We start from the raw sequence: 27,491 nt of genomic DNA, 5'->3' as shown, positions 1-27,491 counted from the left end.
ATGAAGGGGCAAATGAATGTACATACATGTAGGCCTATGTGTCCTATCAAAAGATTGAGATAATGAATAATAAAATGAAACTCACCGTAGGGTGATGACACATCGTAACCATCCCCATACTGCTGCACTTTGTCTGATGAGTATGATCCTGGACTGCTGCCGTCCGTCTACATCAAAAACAAAAAGTTTAAAGAGAAGAAACAGACAGATAAGATAACTACGCCATCGAAACATAACTTTCTGCTCGCATCAAGTGATATCTTTTAATCTTTTCATCACACTCTTTTTTACGTCGTTAACCAGGCCATGGAATAAGTCATTCATGATATTACGATATTAGGAACAATTGTCCATCCGATAGTAACTTTTGAACAGCTAGAAACACACGAGGCGAAGCCGAGAGTGTTTTGGACTGTTCAAAAGTTACGGGGGGACGATAATCTTATCAAAGCCGACCAAATAATGTGCATTATTTGTTTTATAAAAATGGTGACATGTTTCAAATTCGGCGGCAGCCATTTTCTCAAGATTCCCAGGCCAGCACCAGCTCCAAGCTAAGCGAATTGCACACAGAAACAATGGAAAGGCATTTGTAATACACAAGCGATGCAACTGTGGTCGTACTAACGGTCGTTAGTTGCCGGTCATAACAATACCAACGCCCGATGGAAATTAAAGTTGGGCCTTCATAGGCAAAACAAAGGAATGGTCAAGCAAATACATTTCAATAGACACAGCATAAAGGATTCTAAAACAATAGTCGATCGTTGATTCGAACTTTTGACATTGCATCCCAAGTTATCATTGTTCTCGCCTTTCTCTTCTTCTTCTTTGTTGGGGGGGGGGGGGGGGGGTGTGTTTTGTTTTCCAAACTGGCAGGATCATAGTCTGATATAAATAGGATGGCAGTCTTCCCCATGGCGTGACCAAATGTGAAATACATAAAGTAACAGAAGAACACAAAGAGTCTTTCTCATCTTCTTTACTTGGTGGAGAAGAAAATACCAACAACAAAGGGGCGCTCCTACACCCATCCATCCCTCCTCCCGCCATACACACTTAGCGGAGACTCCATTCAAGTTCTCCCGCCTCTCGGGGGAGACATTCATAAAATGGGGTAATTTTTACAGCTTGTTTACGAAACCTTGTGTCGTCAGTGGGCAAATCTCAGATGGGAAGGTCACGCAACACAACCATCGAGTCCATCTCCTAGGCCCAGTTCATCTCCCAGTAAACGGTTGCTGCATAGTTTTGTCTTTTGATGTGTCTTCGGTCTACACTTTTCCCTCCGACTGGAGGACTAGGAAACTCGACGCTTCATCGCATCATTGTTATTACATCCGCCTGCAACAATGAAAGCATTTTCTCGTCACGAAAAAAAAGCGAAATGTTTCAAAAGAGTCGCCTGCCATCACGTTTTAAAGATCAGACCCAAGACATCATTTAGGAAACACATGTGTTCATTTTCGGGAAAAGAAAAATACATCTTAACATGGATCTACTTACTTATAGTAGCTCCATGATCTAAATCATAAAGATGAAAAATGTGAAATTTCCGTGCTGGAAGCGCTAAATGCCTTCTATCTATTTATACACTTTTTACGTCTCTATTTTTCGAGTGAAAGCCAAACCTACTTGCGATTGTGTCGTCTTCCGAAGAGGAGTACGCACGGAAAATGCCGTAATGTAACTAATAGTAGTCAGCTCAATCTTCGATAATCATTAATAAGGACTCTCGCCAATTAAAAGATAATGTTAACACAATGCAAGGGGCGTGAGGTATCTGATTGCGTCATCTTGGCACGTGCGTACCAGATAGGCCTAAGTGACTGGATTGCTTGGCTTTTCTCGCTACCTCGCTCGCAATTACCGGTCTTATCTAGAAGTGTGTCGGGTCATCTTCTTCATTCAGTTCCTCCTGAGAGGTACGTACGCCGTGTCTCGGGCGCCCGCATTTTCTACACAAACCATTGATGAGTTAGTTTGACGTGAAAGAACGCAAGTCCGAGAGTGAAATATGACATGAAAGAAACTACCATGCCACTTTTTAAAAGAGAATCCTGATGGTTTCTTGCTTTTGAAAGTTATGAATTTATCGGGTGTCTAACAGCAGTAGAATGCAGCGTTAGTGAGGATTATGGAATAGTTCTTCCTTTTCATGAGGCGGTTCTTGTCGCCACCTCAACACCTGCAAATAAACATGGCCCAATCTGTGAACTTCAAAGAATCTTTTGCGTTCTCAACACATGCTGGGCATGCAGTTTGTCTTTTTTGTTCTTTTCTTCGAGGGGGTCTCTTCTTCCTTTCCTTTTTTCGTCTACAGATAAAGGGATATCACAGGGGTTGGATGGGCTTGCGAGAGAATACCGCCAATTTTTTAAACGATTCATCGTCAGTATATGAAAACAGTCGGGTGTACCTCTGTCAGGCATAATTCAAACAAAACTTGTTCATCGACGCTGTTTATCTGTACGCAAGTGCCCTTCTCCTTCTTAGTGTGTTCGATTTGTCTAGGAGTCTTGTGGATGCAGTCATGGCATTTAAGCGTAGAGTGATGTAATGATTTGCCCTTTTTCCTCTTCTACTTGGGACCCTCTCTCTCTCTACCCTTATGCTCGCGCCGGAACTGAAACAACAGTGACACCATTACCAGCTTTAAATCTCTAAATCCAAACTACATCTAGTTCCGCTAAGCCCGAGATGCTATCTGAGACGTTGGACAGTGGTGCAAACCCAAGCAGACACGGGGAAAGGTTGCCAGCCGAAACTGGGGCGAGATATACACAGGGCGTTTTCGGCTGAAAAGTGGGCTAAAAATGCGAACGGGATTGGCAAAATTTGAGAGAGAAAAGTTTGGTGGGAGGTATTGACGGAGAATTGTGGGATGTTTAATTATCCTTCCTCAAGAAGAACAAATACAAGACCGAGATGCAAAAATAACAAAGGTTATCTGAAGACACGCTGCTCTCCAATGAAGAGGGCTTTACCACTTGGGTCACATAAATATCACTTGTTCGTAGTAGTAGGCAGAACTAGTTTGCACTTGACAACTTTGGGAACCCGTCACAGCCCATCATTTAAGATGTTTGTAAGTAGTTTTAAGTTGTGATAATCAAAGTCACCACAGCAATAGCTCAAATGGTATCGGCTGATCTCTTGACAGGACTGCCTCAATGACAGCAAGAATCACAACTTCCCATAAAAGACTGCAAAACTCTGGATGAAACGGGCTGAGGGTATCTTTCATTTATTACATGCCCCGTGAAATGACCAAAACTAACCCATTTAATCAACGTTCTATCAATGAATGCATGTATGTATGTATGCATGTTTGTGTGTTTGTTTGTGCGTGCGTGCGTGCGTGTGTGTGTGTGTGTGTAAAGATAAATATAAATCAAAGATAATGATAATACTTACTGAGTGTCAGACAAGCAGGTAGTTGATGCTGAGGTTATTGAGTATGTTAAAGTCGTTCGACTAATTATAATTTGAAAAAAAAAAAAAACTTCTTGCCCTTGAAAAGCAGTTCACATCTCCACGTCCGACGGTTATCACATCATAAAATCTTATAGTTAGTTGTAATGACACGCTTAAGGTCAATTTTCCGCCTAATGGTATTTAATAGGGCAAATAATTAATCTGCCATCAGGGGAAGATGTTGACTTGGAGGAGGGAAGAGAGCATCTCTTGATGTTTGTAAGTATTTTCCCTCTTGGCGGAAGAAATCGACTGGTTCACAATTTCCCGCGTTTCCCCGATGTGTGACCACACATTCTCGAGTACAAATTGAAGCAAACTAACCGAATTTCCGACCGCGCCAAAAGAACTCGTCACCGCTTTTCCCCCAACTCCAAGCGCTAAGGCGTAGTCTGCAGCAAAGGCGCACGAGCCACGGTTACAGGTCGGTGGCAAATCAGCTGCCAATACTAGTAGGCCTATGTGAATTAATGCAATGCACAAGGATTACCATGCATTGTTTGCTGGCAATACTCCGTCATGTAAGGGTCTTGTAGAGTAGCGTCTGTCTCATCTCCGAGAGCCTGATCGCACTCAAGGTTGAAGAGGGTGTGAATTCGGAGACTATGACGAATTGCGTCCTCACTTTGAGTAAAGTGGGAATTTACTCACCGCGAATTTCCTATTGGAAGACGCCAAGCTGTGACTACATCATGACATAAATGTGATTTTTAGACTATTTTTGAACTATCTTCTTTTTCTTTTTTGTTTGCAACAAAATCGTAGAAAAAAAAAAGATAATGAAGGAAGAAGATAATGGTATAATTCGTAATCAAGAAGATATCTTTGTTCAATATCATTGATGGTTTGAAATGTTATCTTGTTCTTTGAGCAACTGAAAATATTCACGCGTTCTGTTCAAGATGAAATAAAAACAAAATCTTCTTTGAATGATTGTATACCAGCGGTCAAGGGTTTGAGTTGTAGCATGCTTTGGGAATTCGGGTCAAAGTTTAACGAACTTTCAGAAAAAGAACTTCCATCTTAACATCTCGCAGCGTTTAATGTCTGTAAATTATTCGCAACTATACTACGTTAATAGGCGTTATACCACGCGAGGAGAATATCCAATGAAGATACAATAGTGTGAAGATCATAACTTCAAATACCAGCACTTTTACGAAAAGAACGATCAGCGATCTTGTTTTGCTGCGCCCAGACATCGCCAAGGTTTTATTGTTCCTGGAGCTTAAAAAAAAGTACGAAGAAGAGAAGAAAAAAAAAGTAAAATAGAAAAGAGAAAAGGAGGAGGATGTGGGAATGTGGAAACCGGAAAAGAAGCCTCCCGAAACAATTCTCTTGACCTAGCCTAGCATCATCTTTAGTCACTCTGGAAAACTAGAAACCGAAGTTTTCTTCCAGTCCATTGGGTCAATGGTGGGGTAAATGGGTATGGGTATAAGCAGGGTGGTGGTATCCACCTCCCTGGTATAAGCAAAGTCATGTACCCCAGCGGTAGAACCAACGCACACGTTGCCTGATCTGCGCGGTTCACGTGCACTTTTGTTCGGAGTTCAATCGACTGCAAGTCTTCTGACTCGGTGAAAACATCCAAACTCCAACAACACTGCCTCAGGGCGCTTCAAACTCTATTACGGCCCAGGAGCACTGCACTTTTGTCTCCTACCAGTACACCTCTCAACCGCTCCTCCTCCTCCTTCGCCCCGTTACCACCACTATCATCTTCGAAGATGGAAACCAGTTTTCAAACAAAACTCTTGTGGTATTCTTTCCGAGCGAGACGTCTTTATAACCTTGTTATTGCTCACAAATGAAAGAAAATACTCGTCACGCCTGCCCTATATGTTTGCGTGAAAAACAATTGGTCCTGCATCCCGCATCAGCTGAAGATGTGGACCGGTGTTTCAGCAGGGAGATTAGTTCAAGGACCATGCGAAATGGTAGAAAAACGAAAACTTAAGTCCATCCAAATTGCCATTGTTCTACTCGTTTTGACTTCTATTCTCACCATCTTTTCAAATCGGAGGAAAGGCAAGATCCTTTCTGTCTCAAGTTCTCATGGGGGAAAAAGGGAGTCTGCGGGAGCTAAGATCAAGCATTTCTCTAGAATGTGAAGTATACCAGCAACAAAGTTAATTATACCAAGAAATGCATGTGTTCAAACGAGGCACAGTGAGTTATTATAGTTTATATTTGATGATAACCACTATGAGGTGTATTTTCAATCAAGCAACAAAGATTATGCGTCTTTAAAAACGCCGATGTCTGAAAAATGTAGTAATAAAACAATCTTTAAAAAGTTTGATAAAGAGATAAAATGTTTAAACTTATACGGAGTTCTTGGACGCTCTAATCATCTACAATAAGAATGGCAGGATGGGAATGATCACACCGATATTTATTACTTTAACTCGCCCTATAAAACACTGTCTCTTTCGATTAGTTTTCAAGGTGTACGTAATGTTGTTAAAGTTACTTGTATTAAACTATGGCACAGCGATCATCAAAGGTGTTTGTACAATATAATTATGTCATAATGTGCGCACATTATTGAGTGTACAATCGCTGAACTAGTCTGTTTCTTGTAAAATCTATTTTGAACAACATACTATCAGCTTTGAGTGTGTTTGTGTGTGGGGGTGGGTGTGTGCTTTGTTGTGTTGTTGGGCATATTTTAGTACAGGTAATTAATTTTGGAGAATAATTCACAACGAACAACACTGCTAAACGACACTACCAAAGGTATTCCCGTAAATGAGCTATATTTGCCATGACATCTTTAAACTCAATTAAAAGGTGACACCAAACACACCCAATCTATAATGAGCCACTTCCATCTAACCTGTTCAGTCGGACTTGAGACCAGATATCAGATGGTGGTACATGAACTCTAGGGCTGGTCCACCAGGTTAGAAGGGGGTAGTGCACCCCTTAATCCGCGATGGTGATCCAGGAATGCCCATCTAACACTGACCTGCCGGAGAGGGATTACTCGAAGTGGACTCGACGAGTGGTGGCGACAAACAGCGCCATGACAATCCCTCACGCGACCCTGCGCGCGGAGCGGAAAAGCAGCGGCCCCTCTACGCCCAATTTCAACTCCCCTCTCCTACCCCCCCCCCCGTCTTCATTCTCTTATCCCTTTAGCTGTTCTTTTCCCTACTCTTTATCATTCTTTCTCTCTCTTTCTGTCTGTCTGCCTCTCTCTCTGCTGCCCCCCCCCCCGCCCGATCATATACACACTCACACTGTCTAACTCGCTAACACCCAACTAAAGCTCCCCCAGAATAATACGACACATAAACGAATTAATTGTGCACAGGATATTGCTGAATACATATCAATTTCCGATCGGCGAGATCTCCAACAATCCCTCACACCAGGGCACAGACTAACGCTAGTAGAGAGAAAGTGAACATGCGTAGCTGACGTGTCGCCGCACTTGCACATCCACAAGCGCGCATCTCGGCAGGCGCTTCGTCAACTTTTGACGTACGACGCTCTTCGATTAGCACCGGCGACTCCCACTCTCTCTAACACCTTTTCACTCCGTGCTCCAATAGATCTCGCAATTCCTAACCTAATTTCCACCAGTTAATTAAGTTTTCCGACTAATTAACGCGGCTCCACCTTCGAAATCCCCCCAACGTGACACTATGTTTATAGATGACTCTCCTTATAAAACCTGATCTCTGATTGCTAATCCAAGTGCGCGCCACACATGGAGAGAAGATGAGAGCGGGGAGAGCATTTTCTTCGTTTACTCTCGAGAAATGGAAGGAGTGTTGTTATTCGCATACACCCCTGGTCGTACAATCTCCCTCTCTCTCATCAGGAGTTTCACTAGGCTCTGAAGCCATCGCCAAATTGGAATGATCCGACGAGGCGGGGTAGACGGTGCTGCAAGATCCAATGAATAACCTTAATTTTGGTAACTGTTTATGGATGAATTAGCTGTCTCGAAAGAAAGGGGAAAAAGAAGTCCTGTGATAACTTCGAGGGGATTAATGATCCGCGTGATCTTTTTAGAAGGGGGACTTATTTCTTTCCCCCACTGGATCCTCAGGTTTTCTCCTCTTTGCTTACTGGATTAGATGTTTACAGCCAATATTTCTATGATACAAAAACCCACTGCTGCTATGAAGCTGCAGTGCTAATCTGCCAAAAATTGTAAGGCTTGTACCTTTAGTCGCGTGATTAATAATCATTGCTTTTATTTCTAACAATGAGAATATTTTGTAGTGTTAAATAAGTGTAGTGGTGGTGTTGGTTACAGAGAAGCAGTAAGGATAGGGGGAGCAGTAGGGGTGGCATTCGGTGGTGTCAAGAAGGTTGGTGGTGATTGGTGGTCGCCGTGGTGGTATAGTGGTAGGCCCCTTTGGTAGAAGCGGTAAACCATTGATTTTGCGCGTCAGCACCACTGCTCATCACCATCGAAATATTGGAAACATCCAGCGCATTTGCAAAATGTGGATCGATTTTGACGTGAATTGATAGTTTGGAATGGCTTTACTTCTCTCTCTTTTTCGCCATCATGCGATCCTAATTGGATATTTATCCGGAAGAAAGACAACGAGCATGCGCATACATCATGTAACTCTCACACACTCTACTCGCGATGACGCAACACATTTATAATCGATGACAAATATCACAGATGACACGCAAATACACGCACAGATATCCGACTGGGGGGAAATATATATTGCGGCCTATCAAACTGACGGGAAACGCAGAATTATATCCTTCTGGTACAAATTCTGCAATGAAACAAACTTAATTTGGTTGATTTGATTTCGAGGCATGTAGCATTAATAAGCACCCCTCGACTCGGGCCAAACCGTCGGTACTTTTTTGCACTTTTATTAAACGTAGAGTGACTCTTGCTATCCTCAGCACGCAACGGACCCTCGCCCAGAAAGAAAACAGATGAGAGAGAGAGGGGGGGGGGGGGGGGAGGGGGAGGGATAGACGGGAGAAAGAGAGGGAGATATGGAGATATATGGAGAGAGGATAGTTGGAGAGAAATGGGACATATGAATGAAATGCAATAATAGGAGCACTTGGAAAGGTCGGAAATAGGTAATTTGCCACACTCTGTGAGAGGGGAATGGTTGGGACCAGTACCAGCTATGAGAGAAACAACGACTACTAGAGTACTACAACCCAACTACCTCTAAAAAGTAAACTTTTTTGATCTCTGTTTCTTCATAGTATATACTTTTCCTTGTCTTATTTGTTGTTTCATTTCTCTTCTGTTTGAATCTTTTTTTCCAGCTAAACAGGATTGACCAATACAGGAAACTCGAAGTGACTCTTTTGTTTGTTTGTTTGTTTGTCTGTTTGTTTGTTTGTTTGTCTGCTTGTTTGTTTGTTTGTTTGTTTGTTTGCACTACCTTGCTATATTTGTTTCGTCTTTCAGATGACGACACAATTTCTTACAAAGCTTCACTCTTCTTTGGTATTTTACTTGAGTTTTCTAGAAATGCGCGAGAAAAAAAAATAACAAAAACGACCATCGCTCTTCCAACGACGGACTATAGTACGGACAGACATTGTGCTGAGGAGACAAACTTATTTTTGAAGGACAAGTTAACTTTCCTAGACATGTGGTTTAAGGGAATATGGCAATATTAGTGGAATACACGAGTGAATTTTTTTTTGGAAAAAAGTGCATATTCCCTCCAGTTGTTACTGGTGTATGTTAAGGGTAATATCATCCCCTGCCTTTTGAAAGAGGCAAATCAATTCAATTTCTTTTACTATGCGAGAAGAGTGAAAATATGTTGAATTTTCTTTGTATTTTTTGTACATCGTTCTACACATAACATTAACACATAGCATCACAAGCCGTAGCAGTCTTCTCATCCAACGATGGCGCCATTAAAACTACAAATAAAATTCATAACCTTTGAACGGATTGTCCAACTACCTAAAACTTTCACTCGTGTGTTCTATCAATATTGCTGCATTCCCTCAATCCACATGTATAATATGAAGGTGAACTTGAGCTTTAAAGCACCAACCGTCACATTCAGACGCTCTAACAAACATAGGCCTACACATATGCATGACTAGCCCAAGAAAACGATAAATTACCAGATACCTACGAATATAATTTCCTAAAGTGATAAAGCGTTTGTTAATAGTGACTCTGTCGTGGAAGCGATCAGCTTCCGTGGGACAAAATCGCTTGGTATATTACAATACAAGCCTAGACGGAGCTGATTTCTTGTATGTATTCAGAAGGTACGTTCTCCTCGGCTTTAATCATAATGTCCAATTTCATTGTGTAAAGCGTGCATCGGCAATAAACGTGTCATCTCTACTGTTTCCGTTGATGAAACTTTCTACTAGCTAGTTACCAGTGAAACAAAATTACGAGTATCAATGTCGCCAACCACGTACACACAATGGAATATCATTACCATTTTGATTTAGCAAGGGATGGAAAAGGCTCCCTCGAGAAGAGAGATTGTATCTTCCTTCATTGTATCATTAAACGAAGCAAAACTTTCTATTGTGCCAACTGAAATGTGGCATTTGTTATCACTCAAAATATTCAGCCTACATCAAGTAGGATCGAACACTTTGAATTATTGCTTTGGACTTTCACCCTGCATGTAGGACTCTAGGAGGCACATCACTTTGTGTAGAAACTTCAAGGGAATAATTAACTCGTTGCGTTGCGGCTATCGGCCACAAGATGCCTCCAGTACTAATCAACATCAATACGAGTCGTGTTATAAGGAATAGCGGGTGGAAACAATGGAGCATTCACGGGGAGAAATTTAAATCGGCGAAATCGGCAGACGTCAGGGCGAAACATTTTAATGTTCGTGGTAGGCGCCAACCCAATACGGAAGGGCTAAAGCGTGTCCCTAAACGTCCGCGTTTCTGAGTCGGTGATTTATGCTCCTCTATCGGAGTTTGAGACAGTGGCGTCGCAGCCGCGCCCCGGGGAAATCTTGGAGGTTACCGCTCTAATCGAGCGACCACTGTATCACAATATTTCGTCATTCGCTGGACGAGGCTGGAAAAAAACACTCATTTCAATGCGGAAAATATTGATGAAAAGTTATCCGGCAAAAGAAAGGCATCCTTCACGAACGAAAAGGGAGAATATGACAGAGAAGAAAAACAAAATTAAAGACCGTCTTCTTCTCCACCAATAAAATTCAGTGAAAATCTCGCGTTTTGTTGTAATATGTCGCCCTTTTCAAGGAAAGAGGCGCCCTTTTCAAGGAAAGAGGAACGACTTGGTAAGATCTGTATCACAGAAAAAGCAATTACCGGAAACTGATATTACATCATTGTGCCAAGAGAGTCAAATCGAGAAGACGTTATTGACTTTCCATCGTAAACAGTGTACATATAACACGTAATCAGAAAAAAAAAGTCTTCTATAGCATCTCCTGCACGTCCGAGGCTGTATGGACTTCAAAGCAGTGTCCAGCCCAGCGGCAGGGGGTTAAGAGAGAGATGTCTTGGCGATTATCGTGGTATCGTGGTACCGTGGTAATATCGTGACATCCCAAACATTGCTGCAAACATGACATGGAAAACAGGGATTAGGAAATAAAGAATATAATTTATATGGCACTTCGTAATAAAAAATATATCTCATGGTACTTCCTATATATGGCATTTCGCATGAAGAATGTATTTTATATGGTACTTCGTAATAAAGGATGTATTCTATATGGTACTTTGTAATATCGTGTCAGCATTACCTGAATCATTGGTTAATGAATATTTGGACTAAAATGAAATGACTATGGTTGTGGTTACACTTGTATGTTATATGTTCTTCCGAGTATACATGATTAGTTTCCATACAGGCCCTACACCTATGAAAACACGCAAAGTCAAAACAAAGTATAGAGTCAAATAATTAAATCCACGCCCGGATTTGAACTAATATCAATTTATGTCGCATGATGCAGAGCCATATCACAGCCTTGAAAAAAAAAAGTATCGTACCCTTTAACAAACATCAAATTACATTGGAACACATAAACATGCTTTTGTCCCCTCTCCACTGGATCAGCGCTTTCGATAATCCCACGGCGGTTTTCGAGATACACGTTTTTGCCATATCACACCCACCAAGATCCATAGTATCCACTTAATTGCACGATCGATCGCAAACAAGAAGACTTGACAACACCCATCACCAAGAAAAAAGAGTAATTACCTGTGTCATTTTATGTCGCTTCAGAAGACTCAGTTACTTGTCATGGTTTAACAACACCAAGGTCGACCCCACCCCTCTCGAGCCCATCCCCCTTCTCGCCACCGACCACATCTCGCTTCTTCGACCATACAACCAGGCCAACGCATCAGACAGCAAATTGAGCCCTTTAAAGTAGGTGTGTTGTTGTTGCTGTTGTTCGACATTAAGGGAGGTTGATGAAAGTAAAGTACTTAGAGATTCTCCTTTCCCTGGCTAACCACATCCCCTCTCGCTGTCTATCACTTCGCTTTACAAGATGCGTCTTCAACTTTCAACACACATCAACCACTGTAATCCTCACCCTGCAAGTAACCTCAACGGTTTCATAACAAACGGAAGTCTAATAATTACACACATTTCTACATTATCATTATCAACCTAGAGCGCTATTGCAAAGTACTCCCCATTTCAGTTGGTATTTATTCAACATCGCCGCACTACAAGAAGACGACAATTTAACGCTCACTCATGTCACCAGACATCTCTTACTTTTCATGTGACCATTTCTACCAAATGGATGTGAGACTGCAGGGATCTTTGCGGGTCTCCAGGTATCTTATCATTGTCCCAATTTTCTGACCAAGTTGGAGTCTTCAAAATTCTTGGCTGACACCTATCTGGCCTTCTCTTTTCACAAAAGGGGAAACACTTGGTAGCTACCACCTCGCGCTCATTCTAGTTCTCTGTCAGCCAGTTGGTTGGTTCTCTAGGGGAATCCTAAACATGTGTTCCATCAAGTAACCAAGATCAATGCGAACTTTCTCTCTCCTTCTTACTCTCCATCCCCCTCCCCCCCCCCCCCTGTAGCAACCTTTTCTTGCTTCACTACGTTTTTTTTTTTTGACCAAAAAGTAGCGAAAGTGGGGCTGTAAATTGAATTTCCTCCCAGCCGCGGCATCTGCACGAGGCAGAGTCGGGCAGTGAGAGTCACTCCGCTTGAGGAGGGCGAGGAAAAAAGGTGAGCTGTCCATGACTCGCTAGAATTAAAACAAAACAAAATAGAACCAAAAAAGTCCTCCCTCTGCTCCGTTTTCACAAGAACCTCTTATGATGAAGATAATGGCTCACATGAGATTCCGATAAAGTATCAACAAGCGCGATATGTTATTGTAAGGTTGGAGTATGAGGTACAATATTATGCTTTAAGGGTTTTACACGCTGACTAAAACGTAAGACAAGTGAGATTGTTAGCCATTACGGGCTATGGCGCAACCAAATTATTTTGTTTGATCGTTTGATGTCTTAGTTCTGTATACCATGTCGTTCTATTGGAAAATGAATTAAACATTACATCTCTTTGAAATGCGATGACAACTAGTATGCCTAATTGTCAACCTTTCACTGGTTAATAGTGATCTTTCGCGGTGATGGGTTGTTTTATGCCTATGCCCGAGATGTTATGAATTTTCCCATTTCTCTCGAAACGTTGGTGCAAATGAATTATGACTTCGAGTGTTTAGCGAAGGACGTCATTTTCTTCATACATCTTCATTAGATTTGCCTCCCTTGTTTGTGTTTGGTTTTCTTTGGACGGAGCGTTAATATTGTGGTACTCAAAAGACGGATATGCAAACACATTATCATTTTGCTTGCTTGTTTGTTTTTGTATACGACTTAGCATCATACAAATCACTCGTATACACATGTAGCTTTAGAAGCTGTCGCTCCGTCAAGTCAAACTCAAACCTTCAATAACTTTAATTCGTAACAAACGAGTCTCGCATTCCAAATAAAGGTTTTATCAACTGATCTGAGAAATAACGGCTAAAGAATTAATCTGATAATGCGCAAATGAAGCCGAGCTTGGCCACAGCGTAGCGAGAGAGCCGCGCAAGCGAGGAGCACTGCGGCCTTGGGTTGGTCTCGGGGAGGGTAGGGGGCGACACATCTGCACTGACGAGGTTGTCACCGCGCTAAACTCAGCGGACAGCCGCATTCAAGAACATCGGAAACGCAGCTGTTTCTAGGGTCGCCGACAAGAGTCCACCCCGTTCCCTCAGAAGACAAAAGATTGATAAGGAGAGGGGGAAAATGGACGCATCCCACAAAGTGTGAAGCACTTACCTAGTCTAACGTTTAACTATAAGGTGGGATAATTAGCGCTGAAGGGACATTTTGAATTAGGAGAGATTAGCCGAAGCGCCAAGCAGTTACGCAATTTAGTGCTCTGACCCTACATTCATGGCATCACTTTTCTTACACCACATCTCTATTTCTCTGATTCCGCCGTCACTTCTCCCCCCTTTTTAAGGTGATGACAGATCCCTTATTCGGAAAGAACAAGGGAATTAATGGCATTAAAGTATCAGGACTTTGCAGCCATCAAACGCAGGGCACAGGGATCGATATCAGCGGTAGATTGAGGAAGGATTACTCGCCCAGAACATACAAGGTTCTCAAAGCTGCCCTCTCCACTTCTTGTTGCATTTTTGGAACGCCATCACTGGAAATGTGACGAATTAAATGACTAATGTAAGTGATATGTTTTCAATAAAGCGATGTTATCGGGTGACCCCCTTTTCTTTACTGAGCTTAACATTTAAGCACACTTCATTGAAATCGGGATATCTGCAGAAAGAAACATTCAAGATGTCTGGCTTGTAAAAAAAAAAATGGGCAAAATACTGTAGGCATTAATCCACGTAAATTTTATGAACGGAAAATATCCATGAGCTGATAAAAAAAAAGTTAATGAAGACTACGTGAATATGTAAGGGTTGGTGTGACGATGCATGTCGCAATAAGATAGTATTGACAGGTTGTCGTGCTATACAAGAAACATATCAACAAAACAGATATATAAATACCAGTACAACATTCCAGTGCACATATGTATATGGGTTGTTTATGTGTATGTATGTGTGTGTTCACGCTTTACTAAAGTCCTATATACATTAAAACAGCAGCAGAAACACAAACCTCCTAACTGTGAACGACAAGGAATAAACGATGACCGCAGACTTCAACATACTAATTATCTATCTATTCATCTATAGATAGGTAGGCCTAATATGATATATTTAACGTGTGTGTGTGTGTGTATGTGTGTGTGTGTGTGTGTGTGTGTGTGCCAGATACCTCAGGTATCATGAGGTTGGCAATCACCTATAAAAATGTCAGGACCAATGCCCTATTGGTTCATATTTTCATAGAGCTTAATCCAGAGACAGATGTATACTACATCAGACCCTCTATGTATCTCTTTCGACTCTGTGAGTATTGAGTCTATTATGTGGGAAAATTCATTCGATGCGTTGGATTTGTATATTCTTAATAATTATTTTTTTATGTATGTATGTATGTATGTATGTATGTATGTATGTATGTATCTATCTATCTGTCTATCTATCTATCTATCTACCTATATATCTATCTATCAATATATCTATCAATCTATCTATATATCAAACTATCTATCTATCTATCTATCCATCCATTTATCTATCTATCTATCCATCTATCTATATATCTATCTACCTATCTATCTATCTATCTATTCATCTATCTATCTATCTATCTATCTATCTATCTATCTATCTCCCTATCTATTCTATTTATATATCTATACAAGATATGTCTATTCAATTATCCATCTATCTAGTTGGGCCTATATTTCGTTGTCGACAGATATTGGGGCGAGCTGTAATGTCGAGAAAAGTGGAACAATTTGAATGATCCAGTTGCTGTATGACTATGCTATCAAACCCAGACGAAGAAGAACAACAAACAACAACAAATTACATAGAGCTTTCATTGACGCTCCTTATCACGTGATTCAAAGTCCTGCCAAAGCATGCACTGTTGATAAAACGGTGGAAATAAACAGTGCACATATTGTTTTGTTCTGTTTTGCTTTGCTTTGTTTTTATTTCTATTTTGTTTAGTCGTGGCTGGGTGGCGCCACATACCGGCGCCATCCAGCCGGGACTAAGTGTGTCTGATAGACAGCATCATATTTTGGGGCATTTTTTTTTTTCAGCGACTGTGTCAAGTTTTAGAGGCAGTTCTTCAAAGATTATGACAGACAGGTCTATCTTATCATCATTTACAGATACTTGCACTTCTTCATAGAGCCTGTCCCAAAGACCTTAAAGACTTCTGGTACTTCCTCATTAATTTGTCAACGTCTTAAATATGCCCATAACGCATGGGATAACAATGTGCTGTATTCTTCCTTGAATGTCGCCTTTAGAAGACGACTTGGGACGTATTTGCACGATAGATTTTGACTCTGCTTTCCGTCTAACGATTTCCTAATCATATGTTTAACGCCCTATCGCACGCACACACACCACACACACACACACACACACACAGTATGATGGGGATGAGCGTTCCTATTTCTACGGGGTTATACCATGCGAACACGGAATAAATTTGCTCTGAATGACAATACAAAAGCAACAAGAAATGTCTCTGTCATATGATGATGACGTCGCTATGGATGCAAAAAGTCATCGATATGTCATCGTGACACTTATTTTGAGTTGAGCATAATTATGATGATACAGTCAACCATGTTTTTTTTAATATGTGAAATTTGAAAAATGTGAAAAACTTTTTGTTTAGTCTTTAGTATACTACAGATTTCTGTCAGTGGCTCCTTTAAAGGCCATTTTTTGATATGTGTAGTATTTTCTTCCCAATTGAGACTAGATATTATCTGATGAGCGAGAAAGACGAGCAAGACGTGTAGCAATACGGAGTGAGGGTGGTGTATACAGTGTTTCTTCTGCCTCCTGTCAACTACTATCGACGGAGGTACATTTTGTGCATGCTTTGCATCAATTCGCATGACAAATAAGTGCGGGGATATCTTATTGGGGGATGGCATTTAAGTAATACGTTTAACTTCGACAACATCAGACACTGTCTCTTTCATCCATGTCTCAAACCCAATGTGCTGTCATCAAACCAACAGTTCATAACGTATCAACTAATGACGGTTAGCGTTAGGATTTTCGTGTTAATGTTTGGATCTTGACCAAAACTTTAATCGATAGTCACCTGTTCCGAACGCGACAGCTGATGAAAAGTGCTCGTTTAAAAAAGAGTCAGATCGACTTTTAACTACTCAGACTGTTGGAGGACAGGTTTGAGCGACGAAACCGAACAATGTTGAACACTCATACAGCTCGACCTATGGACCGATAATGTGCCTAGTATAACACTACAGGGTTTACAATTTTATTCTGCTCTATGAACCTTGTTCAAACTCTTTTTTCCCCTCGATTGACTGTTGCTCATCATTCTCTGAACGAACAGTGTACCGATATGTTGTCATATAATTCTAATAACGGCAATATGCTTTTGGACAACTTATCATGCTTTATAATTATGAACCCCTCCTCCTCCCCCCCCCCCCCAAAAAAAGGAGTAAACATGGTAAAAGTATGTCTATTTTTATTAGGGGATCATGTATTTTGTCCTTGTTGATGACGACACAATGATAACCGAGAATGGGTCGTTGCAGTTTTTGCCTCGTTCTCATTACGTCGCTCATCTTTCGGATGCAAGGTCGTCGTGGTCTAAAGGCATACAATTCCATCAAACTTTACTGTACCTGCCTCATGATCCGTGTTCGGTATACAGGTCACAAATAAGAAACAGTGAGCTCTTGACATTAACCCATCGGGCCCCAGAAACCACATTTCTGTGATTTGGTGCGTTACATTTCTACAAACTACTTTGAGTGTTATTATCCATTGTTAATGTTCCATAATTGCTCTTTGTTATTTGAATCCTCAATCAGTTTATGATCGTTTGTTTTGATTGAAGAACTTTCAAAAAGGCCCTTAATTGCTTCATTATTGCCAACACATATTAGAAGATTGGAGATCCTATTTATTTTCCAAATTGGCGTTCTTTTGATTAATTCTTTCTTAGTTTAAGTATATTTAATGAAGTCATCCAATTCCATCAATCTCTTTCCAATATAAGATGTGAGTTGATAATCAGGGATGACAATTTCATGACGTGATGACAAGTTTCTGCGGTAAAATTCCCTTGGGACGCGATGCGCTCAATTATCAAACAACCGATCTGTCTTTAAACACTGGTCTCTGTCTTGCCTTTTTCCAAGCTATTGTTCTCATCACTTGCGACAACAACACAAGGTAGAAAAATCATCTGATATGCTCCCCTTGTTTTTGTCTTCTTTTCGAGAAATACTTCTTGCTTACTAAGTCGGGTTTGTTGTTGGGCTCTCCTTGAATCTGTCACATCTAATTTGTACCTCACTCGGGCCACAGAACATGACTTTGCAAATTTTGAGCCGTGGTAGGGAACCCAGTCTCACTAAAATGAAAGAGAGAAAAAAAAACAGGAGACGGCGAATGAGAGACAGAATGAAGAAATGGACAGACGAAATGAGGAAAGGAAAGGGGAAACCCGCAAAAGTACATCTGAACCTCTGAACGCGTATAGTCACCACCTCCCAGGTACGATCCTCCATTTAGGGGGGTTTACGATGGGTTAGCGCGGGTGTTCCACGACAAAAGAAATTAGGCAAGGATTAACCTCAAAACGACAAGCAGACAACTCGCAAGATTCGTTCCATTGCAGGCCACGGCTCTGGTGTATCATACTTTATTATCATCATTTTTCTAACCTAGCTATTGGATGGTGCAATATCACAATTACATCATGTAAGTTAATTCGTCAAAATCTATCTCTACAGAAAGCTATAGTGAATTGTATGTATTAGGTCCATGGACAGACAAAGCTAACGCTCACTAACTCATGAGTATCCTCTCCCGCTTTTCTTCTACCCCCAGATAATGACTAGAAAATATACAAAGTCTAATGAACGAGCAAATCAGTCTTTCGGAGCTCTGGTTTTTTGTCCCCTTTTTAAAATTGTGTTTATCATCTTACTTGTTTCTGTGCTTGCTTTTTTCGTTTATGTTTTGCTTAGGTGTTTTTTTTTCTTTTAGTGTGTGAGCACGTGTAATCGAAGTGTCTGATATTCATTCCTTATCCACTTCATCGAGCCACATGTCTCCTCTCATCCTGTACGTCATAAACAAAATAAGACGGACAAGGGACTTTGTTCACACATTGCGTTATTTGTCGAGTGCCATAATTACAACATTGATGTCCCTGGTAGATCCTTAATTGTATATCCTCGCGCGCTCGTTTGTAAATCATACGAGAAGTTGGCTCGCCTAAAATCACTGAATCGACAATGGGCACATTTTCCCCCCTTCGCCATGTAACCACCTGTTGAACTGGTCGGGACTGTTGCCAGGTGCAAAAGAAGGATTGACCAATCAGGTATCAGGGATTTGCGCGAGACGCTCCTCTAAGCATGCGTCATCGTGTGGCGGATTTTGGAGCCAAATCGGGGGAAGCTATCGGACGACCCTATAAATTGATATCGGGAAATTGTAGGCACGAACCTCGAGTCTTCGATAGTCGATGAGCATTTCACTTTCTCAAACCCGTCAGACCTTGTTGCAGCTCAAGTCAAAATAGAAATGAGTGGTACAAATTACCCTCCCCCCCCCCCTCCGTTTGATTGGGGTAATCATCTTACACATTTGCTACACACACAAAAAAAAAACCCAGCTTTCTTGCAAAGTGACGAAGGAAAAAATTGGCATTCGGTTAAATCAATCAAATGTCCGCAATGTTATGAACGACGTACTTTCAACTAACCTCTGGGTTTTTTTTTCTTTCTGATGGGGGATATGTGTTGGTTATTATCATCTCCCTTATCTTTTGATATGTATTTCTTCAGCTATATATCGTCCCTGGTGATCGATTTCGTACCCTGGTAAGCGAAGGCTAACCACGAGCTAATCCACCCCACGCTCGATACAGTCATCGAATGGCCTATCCCATCACGATGGATCGGGATCTTATTGGTTTTGGCTCCCGTGTAATGTACACGGAACGGAGAACTGTTGAGCCGCTTTCTCGTGAAGTAATACCAAGCCGCGTCTGTAATCCCGAACTGCTGTTTTAGACACAGGTGTACATCTTCTCTTCGCTTAAGCACGTGGGGGTTTTCGCTATTGAGTTGACTAGTCTAATTATCATCACAATTAGGCAGATCATTAATGACACTTCGACTCACGCACGCTTCATGTTCCTGTGTCAAGAAGAGTGTTTCGGAGATGAAGGGCATTCATTCTGTCACACCTTCTTCACGCGTCGATGAAATGCTTTAAAATAAAATGGTCACCATTTTTGTCATCCTTGCATGTCATTATTCGCATCTCAGCTTGTCAGACTATTCAAATACGCATCGTATTTTACTGACATGACGATTTTTGTCGGCAGAAAAGCTACATGACAATTCAATGACTCCGGAACGCGACCATTGTTTTACTGCTGCTGTAATTTGATTTCTAATTGCATCTCTATACATCCTACTGCCAATACACTGCCAAAGTCCTCTAATTCATTGAATTGGGAAGTTGAATCGTAAACAAGTTTGTTATTGAAATGGTGTTATGGGGTCAAGGGTAAATATTCATGAGATTAGGAGGGGGAAAACAGATCAAGGAGTTGCAAATCCCAAAAGGACGTCCTATCCAATAAAAAAAAAAAAAACCCAGTTACTGTTCCTTTCACCACTTATAGTCGGTGGAAGCTGGCCAGTAATTGTGACAGCATGAATTGGATTGGCTTAAGTCAACTATGTCAATCCAAATTCTTCTCTAATGATTACCTAGTAACATGGTCACATGTTTGGGTTTTGGGATTGCACATACCAGTCTGTCATGACCATTCTATGAAAGGTAAGTGACGGCCCACTTACCTCTAATAATTACGATATTTACTGCAAGACTAAAATTTGGCCTACGCTGCTTTCAGAATTAGTGTGGCATTGACAAGAAGTCAGATGGTTTCACGACTCAATTGTTTTGCGCGTACCATTATTCTATGATCGCCATATTCAATGGAAATTAAAAAAGGCTTGAGATATTCACCTATGCTGCAACTTTTCAATATGATATTTTGCGATGATGTCCCTATGGGAGATGTTGGCGACGTAAGAGGGCGCTTTCGAAAATATATTCAACATGACAAGAAACACATCTTTAAGTTGTGGAAACACGAAAATCCAGCGATGGTGATGACGGCATATGCGTATTACATCATGTCGTAAATCTCTTCTAACAAATGCAGAGGTGATCCCCTATCCGTTTTCATTGGCAAACTAGCAATCGAAGGAGTTATTTTGCAAACAGATAGATATTCTTCTCTTCATTGGACTGATAGTATATGTGTCGTACATATAGCGAAACACATGATTAGTGCTCAAAAAGGTGCAGCATCGTTAGAAATCAAATAGCTAGAGCAACCTGTCGAAGCCTTGGGCATTCCAATGGGGGAAACAGTCATTTTTTAATTTGCTTTCCCTCTTTGTTTGCAGAGCAGCTTGTCAGATTGATCAGAATTAGGGGAAATGTTGTCCTAACGTCAATTACCATCTTCCAATTACATTAACACGAGAAGAGGTGTGAGGCTTGTCAAGGAGAGTTTGGCACCGGAAAATAACTGCATACCGAGAAATGAAAGTTTCTGTATAGTTGCTCTGCATTCTCTACTGAACCCGCCACAGCTCATTTTTCTTCTACATCATGTTTTAAACCTCGTTTTGCCAGGCAGCCTGGTGGCGAGATACCCTGTGGCGTTCGCACTGAGCTCTTCACGGGGGCGGGTCTTCTGTTTCAGGTCAAACAAAATGCAACGTTTCTGGTGTGATGAATTACATTTACTGACGAGTTAAATACTTCCACTGATTCCGCGACGAACTTCCAGTGTCGTAAATTGCCAAATCGAATTGGTTCCTACTTTATTTCTTTCCTTCACCGAGAGAAGGACAACTCACAAACAACTTTAGGACCATTTATGGCGAGAGTTGAACATACTTTAGTGCCCGCTCAACGTCTCAGAGATTGAATTATTCATGCGGCTTTTGTTTTCTACACCCGCATCGTGGGAAAAAATCAGTTCCACTTTGAACTCTCCCCGTGACATGGATGATGAGGAGGAACAGGAAAGTGAGTTTCTCCTTCTTTGGCGGTGCTGAGTGCAACACCCCAACATTCTAGAGTGTCTGAAAGTCACTTCTTTTGCCTCAATTGAACACGTTTATCGTCTGCTTATCATTGGTGACACAAAAATCATTCGTTGTATTCGATTTTACTGTCTTTTGGACTCTTTACGAGTTCTAACATTGGCTGCTTATATCAGGTTGTGCTGGTGCATGATCATTAAGAACTGAATGCTGCGATATGTCTGATGTGAACTGCAAGTTTTTATACCCACAAACTGCAAGTTTCTATACAAAGACAACAATAAACCCCCTCCCTCTCTCTTACGCACAAATGCGCTCGAAAACGCAGACACATGCACGTCCCCACACTCATATGATATTTGATGAATAGTCACTGATATCGATCTTAGACATGAGTTACCTGATTAAACGCAAGCAATAATAATTCTGCCACGAGAATCTCGTCATGTAGGTTTACAATGTCCGGTTACTGGCTTACCGAAATAGTCTGACATAAAATACCCTTGTGCATGATTGTTATTTATACATTTGTCACAATATTTGACATCTACACCATTTCATATGGTATGAGTAACAAATGTACAGTGGATCTAATTGACCTCGTTAATTCGTTTGCTTGCCTACCTTCTTACACGAGAGTCTTCTTGTCTTCCATTTGTCTAACTTTTAAGCTCTCCTTCAACGACAACGGTTAAAATCGATAGCATACTCAGCCACGTTACAGTTTATTTCAGTTTCAGTTTCAGTTTCTGTTTGGTTTGATATGAGAGTAAAACAGTCATCGTGATTCTTTTTGTCTGTGATTTAGGCTTTCTTTCAAGGCCATAATCATTTTGTTTGTTGGCCTGCTTGATTACATTATTTTTTTTTTGCTGCAGCAGTTAAATATTGGATATTTAGCATCCATTAGTGTCTGTAATAGTGTTTATTACTATAACTCATCATAGATCAGAAAATCCATGTTGCAATAGTCTCTTACAGTAACAGCGCTGCTCCGACTTAGACCCAGAGGGCATTTCACATTGATACATCATTAATTTAGACCGATATCATGACATGGAATATCAGCATGCATGCCAAGCCTGTTAAATCAGTGTGTACGGGAACCGCTTTTGGCATATGCACAAACCCTATATGGAATTACAGTATCCGAAGGCATTGGGTTAAGGCATAGAGGTATCTCCTTGGTTACCTAGGCAACGAGGGAAGATTAAAGTCACATGAAAATATCAACAGTATGATCCGATGCACTCCCATTGATCTGCGAGGGAAAAACAATCACGCGAAAACTACATTTTGAAAAAGGATGGCGAGCAAATTCTATCACGCTTCTCTTTCTTGGCGCTATATTTGAAAACTGAAATTAACGAGACCTCTCAACTGGGATCAAATATTGGACTAAATTGAATTTACTTGCGACCAGCTATCTTCATCTGCGGAGCGCATGGCAAATCAATCTTATGTTATGAATGTTAGTGGGCGCGGAGTACAAATCGTTGAACATGCGCCGAAAGAATGCGGCACTTGAAAACTCGCTTGGCCTCATCTCCCGCCATAAATTTACAGGTGCACAGACGGTATCGTCGACAGCAGAGACACACTAAATACCCCTATGACCAGCATTGGGGAGTGCTAACTAGCGTAGGCAAGGAATCCTCGTCAGTCCCATGCACTCGAGTCTGCGTTTGTAATAAAGCTTAATCGCACTGAGCTGATTCACTTAGCCCATGAATGGCTGCTTTAAACACAGCCTACCTACCTGCCGTAAAAGGGGGCAAGGCGCGTGTTATGCCTGATGACTTTACCACGCACTGCCCTTTAAACCCAGTCGTAGCCGAGAGGGTTTAACGGTATTTGTGGCAGGTCTTTAACAAGTCAACTCCAGTTTGTCTGAAAAACTAAACAGTGCTAAGCGGGCGTGCGCCAGCAGGGATTCCGAGTAAAGTCCGCATCCCAGACCGGTGTCTTGGTAACGGGCGGAGCACAAATAGCATCGCTCAGAAAGGAGTCCCCAGCGCTTTTCTTACTTTCCATCAAATAGAACCTCTTCACAAACGTGTCAGGAAATATATTTTCAGTTCCGGTCGCTATATAGATAAGCTGGGTTCCACACTGGTTTTCTGGTGATCACTGAAATTATTGTTGCAACATATTTTCTTCTTTTCATTAAACACTATTTCCAAACTAGGAACATGAAACAATTACAGGCATGACCTTGACTTGTGTAGGTTTGAGGTAATAATCATTCAATTTTATTTGATTTTAAGATCTCTAAATCCAATCCATTGTCACCCTAGTTCATATTGATTGTTATGTTAAGTTCAATTTTGTAGACGCTGAGATGGTTCATTGGGTACATTCACCATACCAACTGAACATTATTTATTTTTGTAAGTCGAATATCTAGTTAGAACGACTGGCGTGACGACTACGACTTTATGTAGTCTCCACTTCTTGAGCAAATCAAATATACAGTTTAGTACAAAGACAACGCCTGAAGCGAGTTAGTGTTTACGCAGTAAGCATGATACGTGTACTAACTTTCATGAACTTGTATATACACAGAAATTATGATTAGGCCTATAGACTTTTTGAAACGTCTTGCGTCGTTCAACAATCTAAACCTTTGCCTTATGGAACTTGTTGGTAACTTCACAGCTTTTAATAGTTAGAGGCAGTCAGGGAAAGGGGCTAACACAAAACCATGCAGATAACTGTTATATGCTGCTGGTTAGTTTTGTTCGACTTCTTAAAAAAAAGTAGGCCCTACACTGAAATTAGTATGAGAGTAGTTTAGACTATCTCTTTCGAGACTGATTTGATCTATTTGGTGTACGGTATAATGATACTGGCTAAACTAACAAGCTCAGAGAAATAGCCGCGAGAAAATATTATCGCTTAATCGGTTTTTAAAGATCATTTCAAAAGTGCTCTGACATCGATGCAGACCCCGTTCGTTTTTAGTTGTCTGACCACAGATGGCCTAAGTAGGCAAAAATGAAACCGGGGGGAAAAAAATCCGAAACGGAGGAATTTACAACCCACTTTCAGCCAGTGGAAAAAAATCGCGGAATTATGTGGCTCTCCGCTATTACATCCGGCGATTTTAGCCACTGGAATTGCTTCCGTTGGAAAGTATAAAGCTTATCTGTTGATAAAACATCGAAATGATAACTTGCGTAATACTTCAGTTGATTCAACATGGAAATCGAATTGGTCACCATTGGAAAGGCTATATGACAAACGAACCGCGCCCTTGGCTGTTGAGGGAAGATGATACGCTGTTGTGGTCAAAAGAAATGTGGGTCAATTAAAATAGGCAACCAAAATATGACCCAATTTCATCGACTGGAAACGCGTTCTGCCTAATATGGAAAACCTTCCATATTATCATTGTGTATGGAACACAAGAATAAACGAGAAAATACGACATAGTTGCGTTCACAGACACGGTCACATCGTGCATTTAACTAGTTCTTTCAAAAGTGTCTAGTATTATTTCCAAATTCAACTCATTCTGTATGAAAGTCTAAACTCCCTAAAAACTTTACACGGAACCCATCATGCTCCTACAGGCAATGTCCTCAGCTTTTTTGTTCTTTTCTTTTCTGTTGATAGGCGAATCCATCCTGAAAACACGGTTTCCCCCCAAGAGTAATCATAAACTGTTTTGCCATGTGAAATGCGTCTGTGAATTCATGGCTCAGACGTAGCGGTAAAGGAGTATTTCTGACGGAAAACCAGCAAGAATATCAATAGTTTCCTCGGAAATTGTTTTCGGAAATATCTCTCTTCCCCGCAAAGGACCTCTGGGTATTCCATGGATTACAGCAATCATTCAGTATAGAGGAGCAGAAGAGAGAGAAAGAGAGGGAGAGAGGGAGAGAGTGAGAGAGAGAGAGAAAAAAAATATCCGATTTGTCTGCCCACTGTAGATGTGTGTGCATCGTTTGTGCCCAGTGTAAACTTTACGAACAAGCGAACGCCCTATTTGCACTCTCGTCCGACTTGCTTTACACATCTCATATTGTTTGTTTCTTACCAGGTCATTGTCGAATTCATTGCTAGAATTTTTATTGTCTTACTTATGACCACAGTTGATCTCCATCATTGTTTCACAGTTTATCAAACATAGAAACGATTAAAGGTTGTGGCAATTGCAGTCGCTACATTATGCCAATTATACTATTCAATTCAATTCAATTCAATTCATGCTTTATTTCATTTTTCGAAAAGAACATAAACATTTCACTTTCTTTGGTAACTAGTCTGTGAAGGGAAAATAATTTCATAAATTTTTAATGACATACTTTAACGCACATTTATCGTACACTCTTCCATGAAGCTACATTTACTAATACAAGGCACTACAGTGTATTTGAGTTTTACAGGAGAGCATGATTATTATACCATTTGCCAAGTCTCGTCGGGCACATCAATGAGGTAGGCCTATACCTCCTTGGGCATATCAAAGACAAGAGGTATCGGCATATCATGGATATATCTTTCTTGGCCGATAAAAACTATATTAAACATCACAAATTGTTATACCTTATCATACATTGGTTATGCGTGTGTAGCCACAGCGACTATGGACAGCGATAGAACAAACTTGGAGGGAGAATATATAGTACTAGTATAGGGAGATGGCGTACGAGAGGGAATAAAGTACATAGGCCTTTCACTGGATCTCCGCGACCTAAAATTGAGTGGAGTGTAGTGTTTGGCGGAATGCGTGGGGAGACAGTGATTGAGGTCGTTTTCCAGCGGCGACCGCCCGGGGAGCGCGATGTCAAGTACGCCGTGGCCGACGGGTGTTTCTGGATGTGGGGCAGAATTGATGCACAGGATGGTAGAGTGTGTAGAGAAAGTGAATGGCTTTGATCTGTATGTTTTCCCCTCTCTCTGTTCGCTTTCAAACTACGTAAATCATTCTCTCCTTCCCCATCCCCAACTCTCTGCCTTCTCGCTCTCTTATATGCATTTCATATAATTATGAATTGAAAGTGGAATATTCTTTTACGTATCTATTTTGTTTCATTTTTCCCCGTTTGTTTTACCTTCTCATGTTTTCCTTTAGGTCATATTACTTCAAATGAGAAATGTGAAAATGTTGAAGTGTACCGAATATCTATCCCATTTCTATCTAGTATATTACAACATATATAACCCTTACTTCCATGACCTTCACTTCCTACAATACTGTATCATGACAACTCACATATCATTGATGAACTCTCCATTTAACCCTTTGAAAACCACTACATCTTTATATCATTGACACTGTGTACAAACAGATTGTCCACCGTAATGAGAGGGTTAATGGAATCACAAGGAACAAACGAAACATTATGTCCCCTTAATAATATAATCCTTCTCAATGCTTTTGTAACGTTAGATAGAATGAGAACTCCCAAGATTATACATGAGAAACGTTTGAAAGAGCATTTGCAGTTCTGTGGCAAACTTTTCGGTTACAACGCCATCCTTCCATCGCTGACCCAAACTTGAATACCATGTCAGGCCCGTCTGGGACAAAGATAGTAAACGTCACGCTTTCAGCAAAGATTTGGGACCAGTCTTTCGCCAAAGTAATCATGAGTTAGAAAAAAATACACACAAATTGAGACACATCATACTCATAATATACCATGATGAAAGTCAGGCTCGCGCGGACCGAAATGGGGTATTAAATTGTCATTCGACACGTTACTCCCTTAGCACAGTTAAGACGAATGTGGACAG

The 27,491-nt window shown here is 41.0% G+C and overlaps 1 protein-coding gene across 1 annotated transcript in view; it reads right to left on the bottom strand.

Moving 5' to 3' along the window:
* Positions 1-27,491, bottom strand: part of LOC139708748 (transcription factor SUM-1) — a 42,700-nt gene that overhangs the window by 5,662 nt on the left and 9,547 nt on the right. Inside the window, exon 2 of the mRNA XM_071620686.1 lies at positions 86-167. Coding sequence (XP_071476787.1) covers positions 86-167 — 82 coding nt within the window. The remainder of the gene's footprint in view (positions 1-85; positions 168-27,491) is intronic.

Source organism: Diadema antillarum, unplaced genomic scaffold (genome assembly GCF_040938485.1).
Source record: "Diadema antillarum isolate AM-2024a unplaced genomic scaffold, OU_Dant_1.0 scf00000037, whole genome shotgun sequence".
Taxonomy (NCBI): Eukaryota; Metazoa; Echinodermata; class Echinoidea; order Diadematoida; family Diadematidae; genus Diadema; species Diadema antillarum.
Note: the sequence above shows the minus strand (reverse complement) of the source record. Positions and strands in the feature narration are given on the sequence as shown.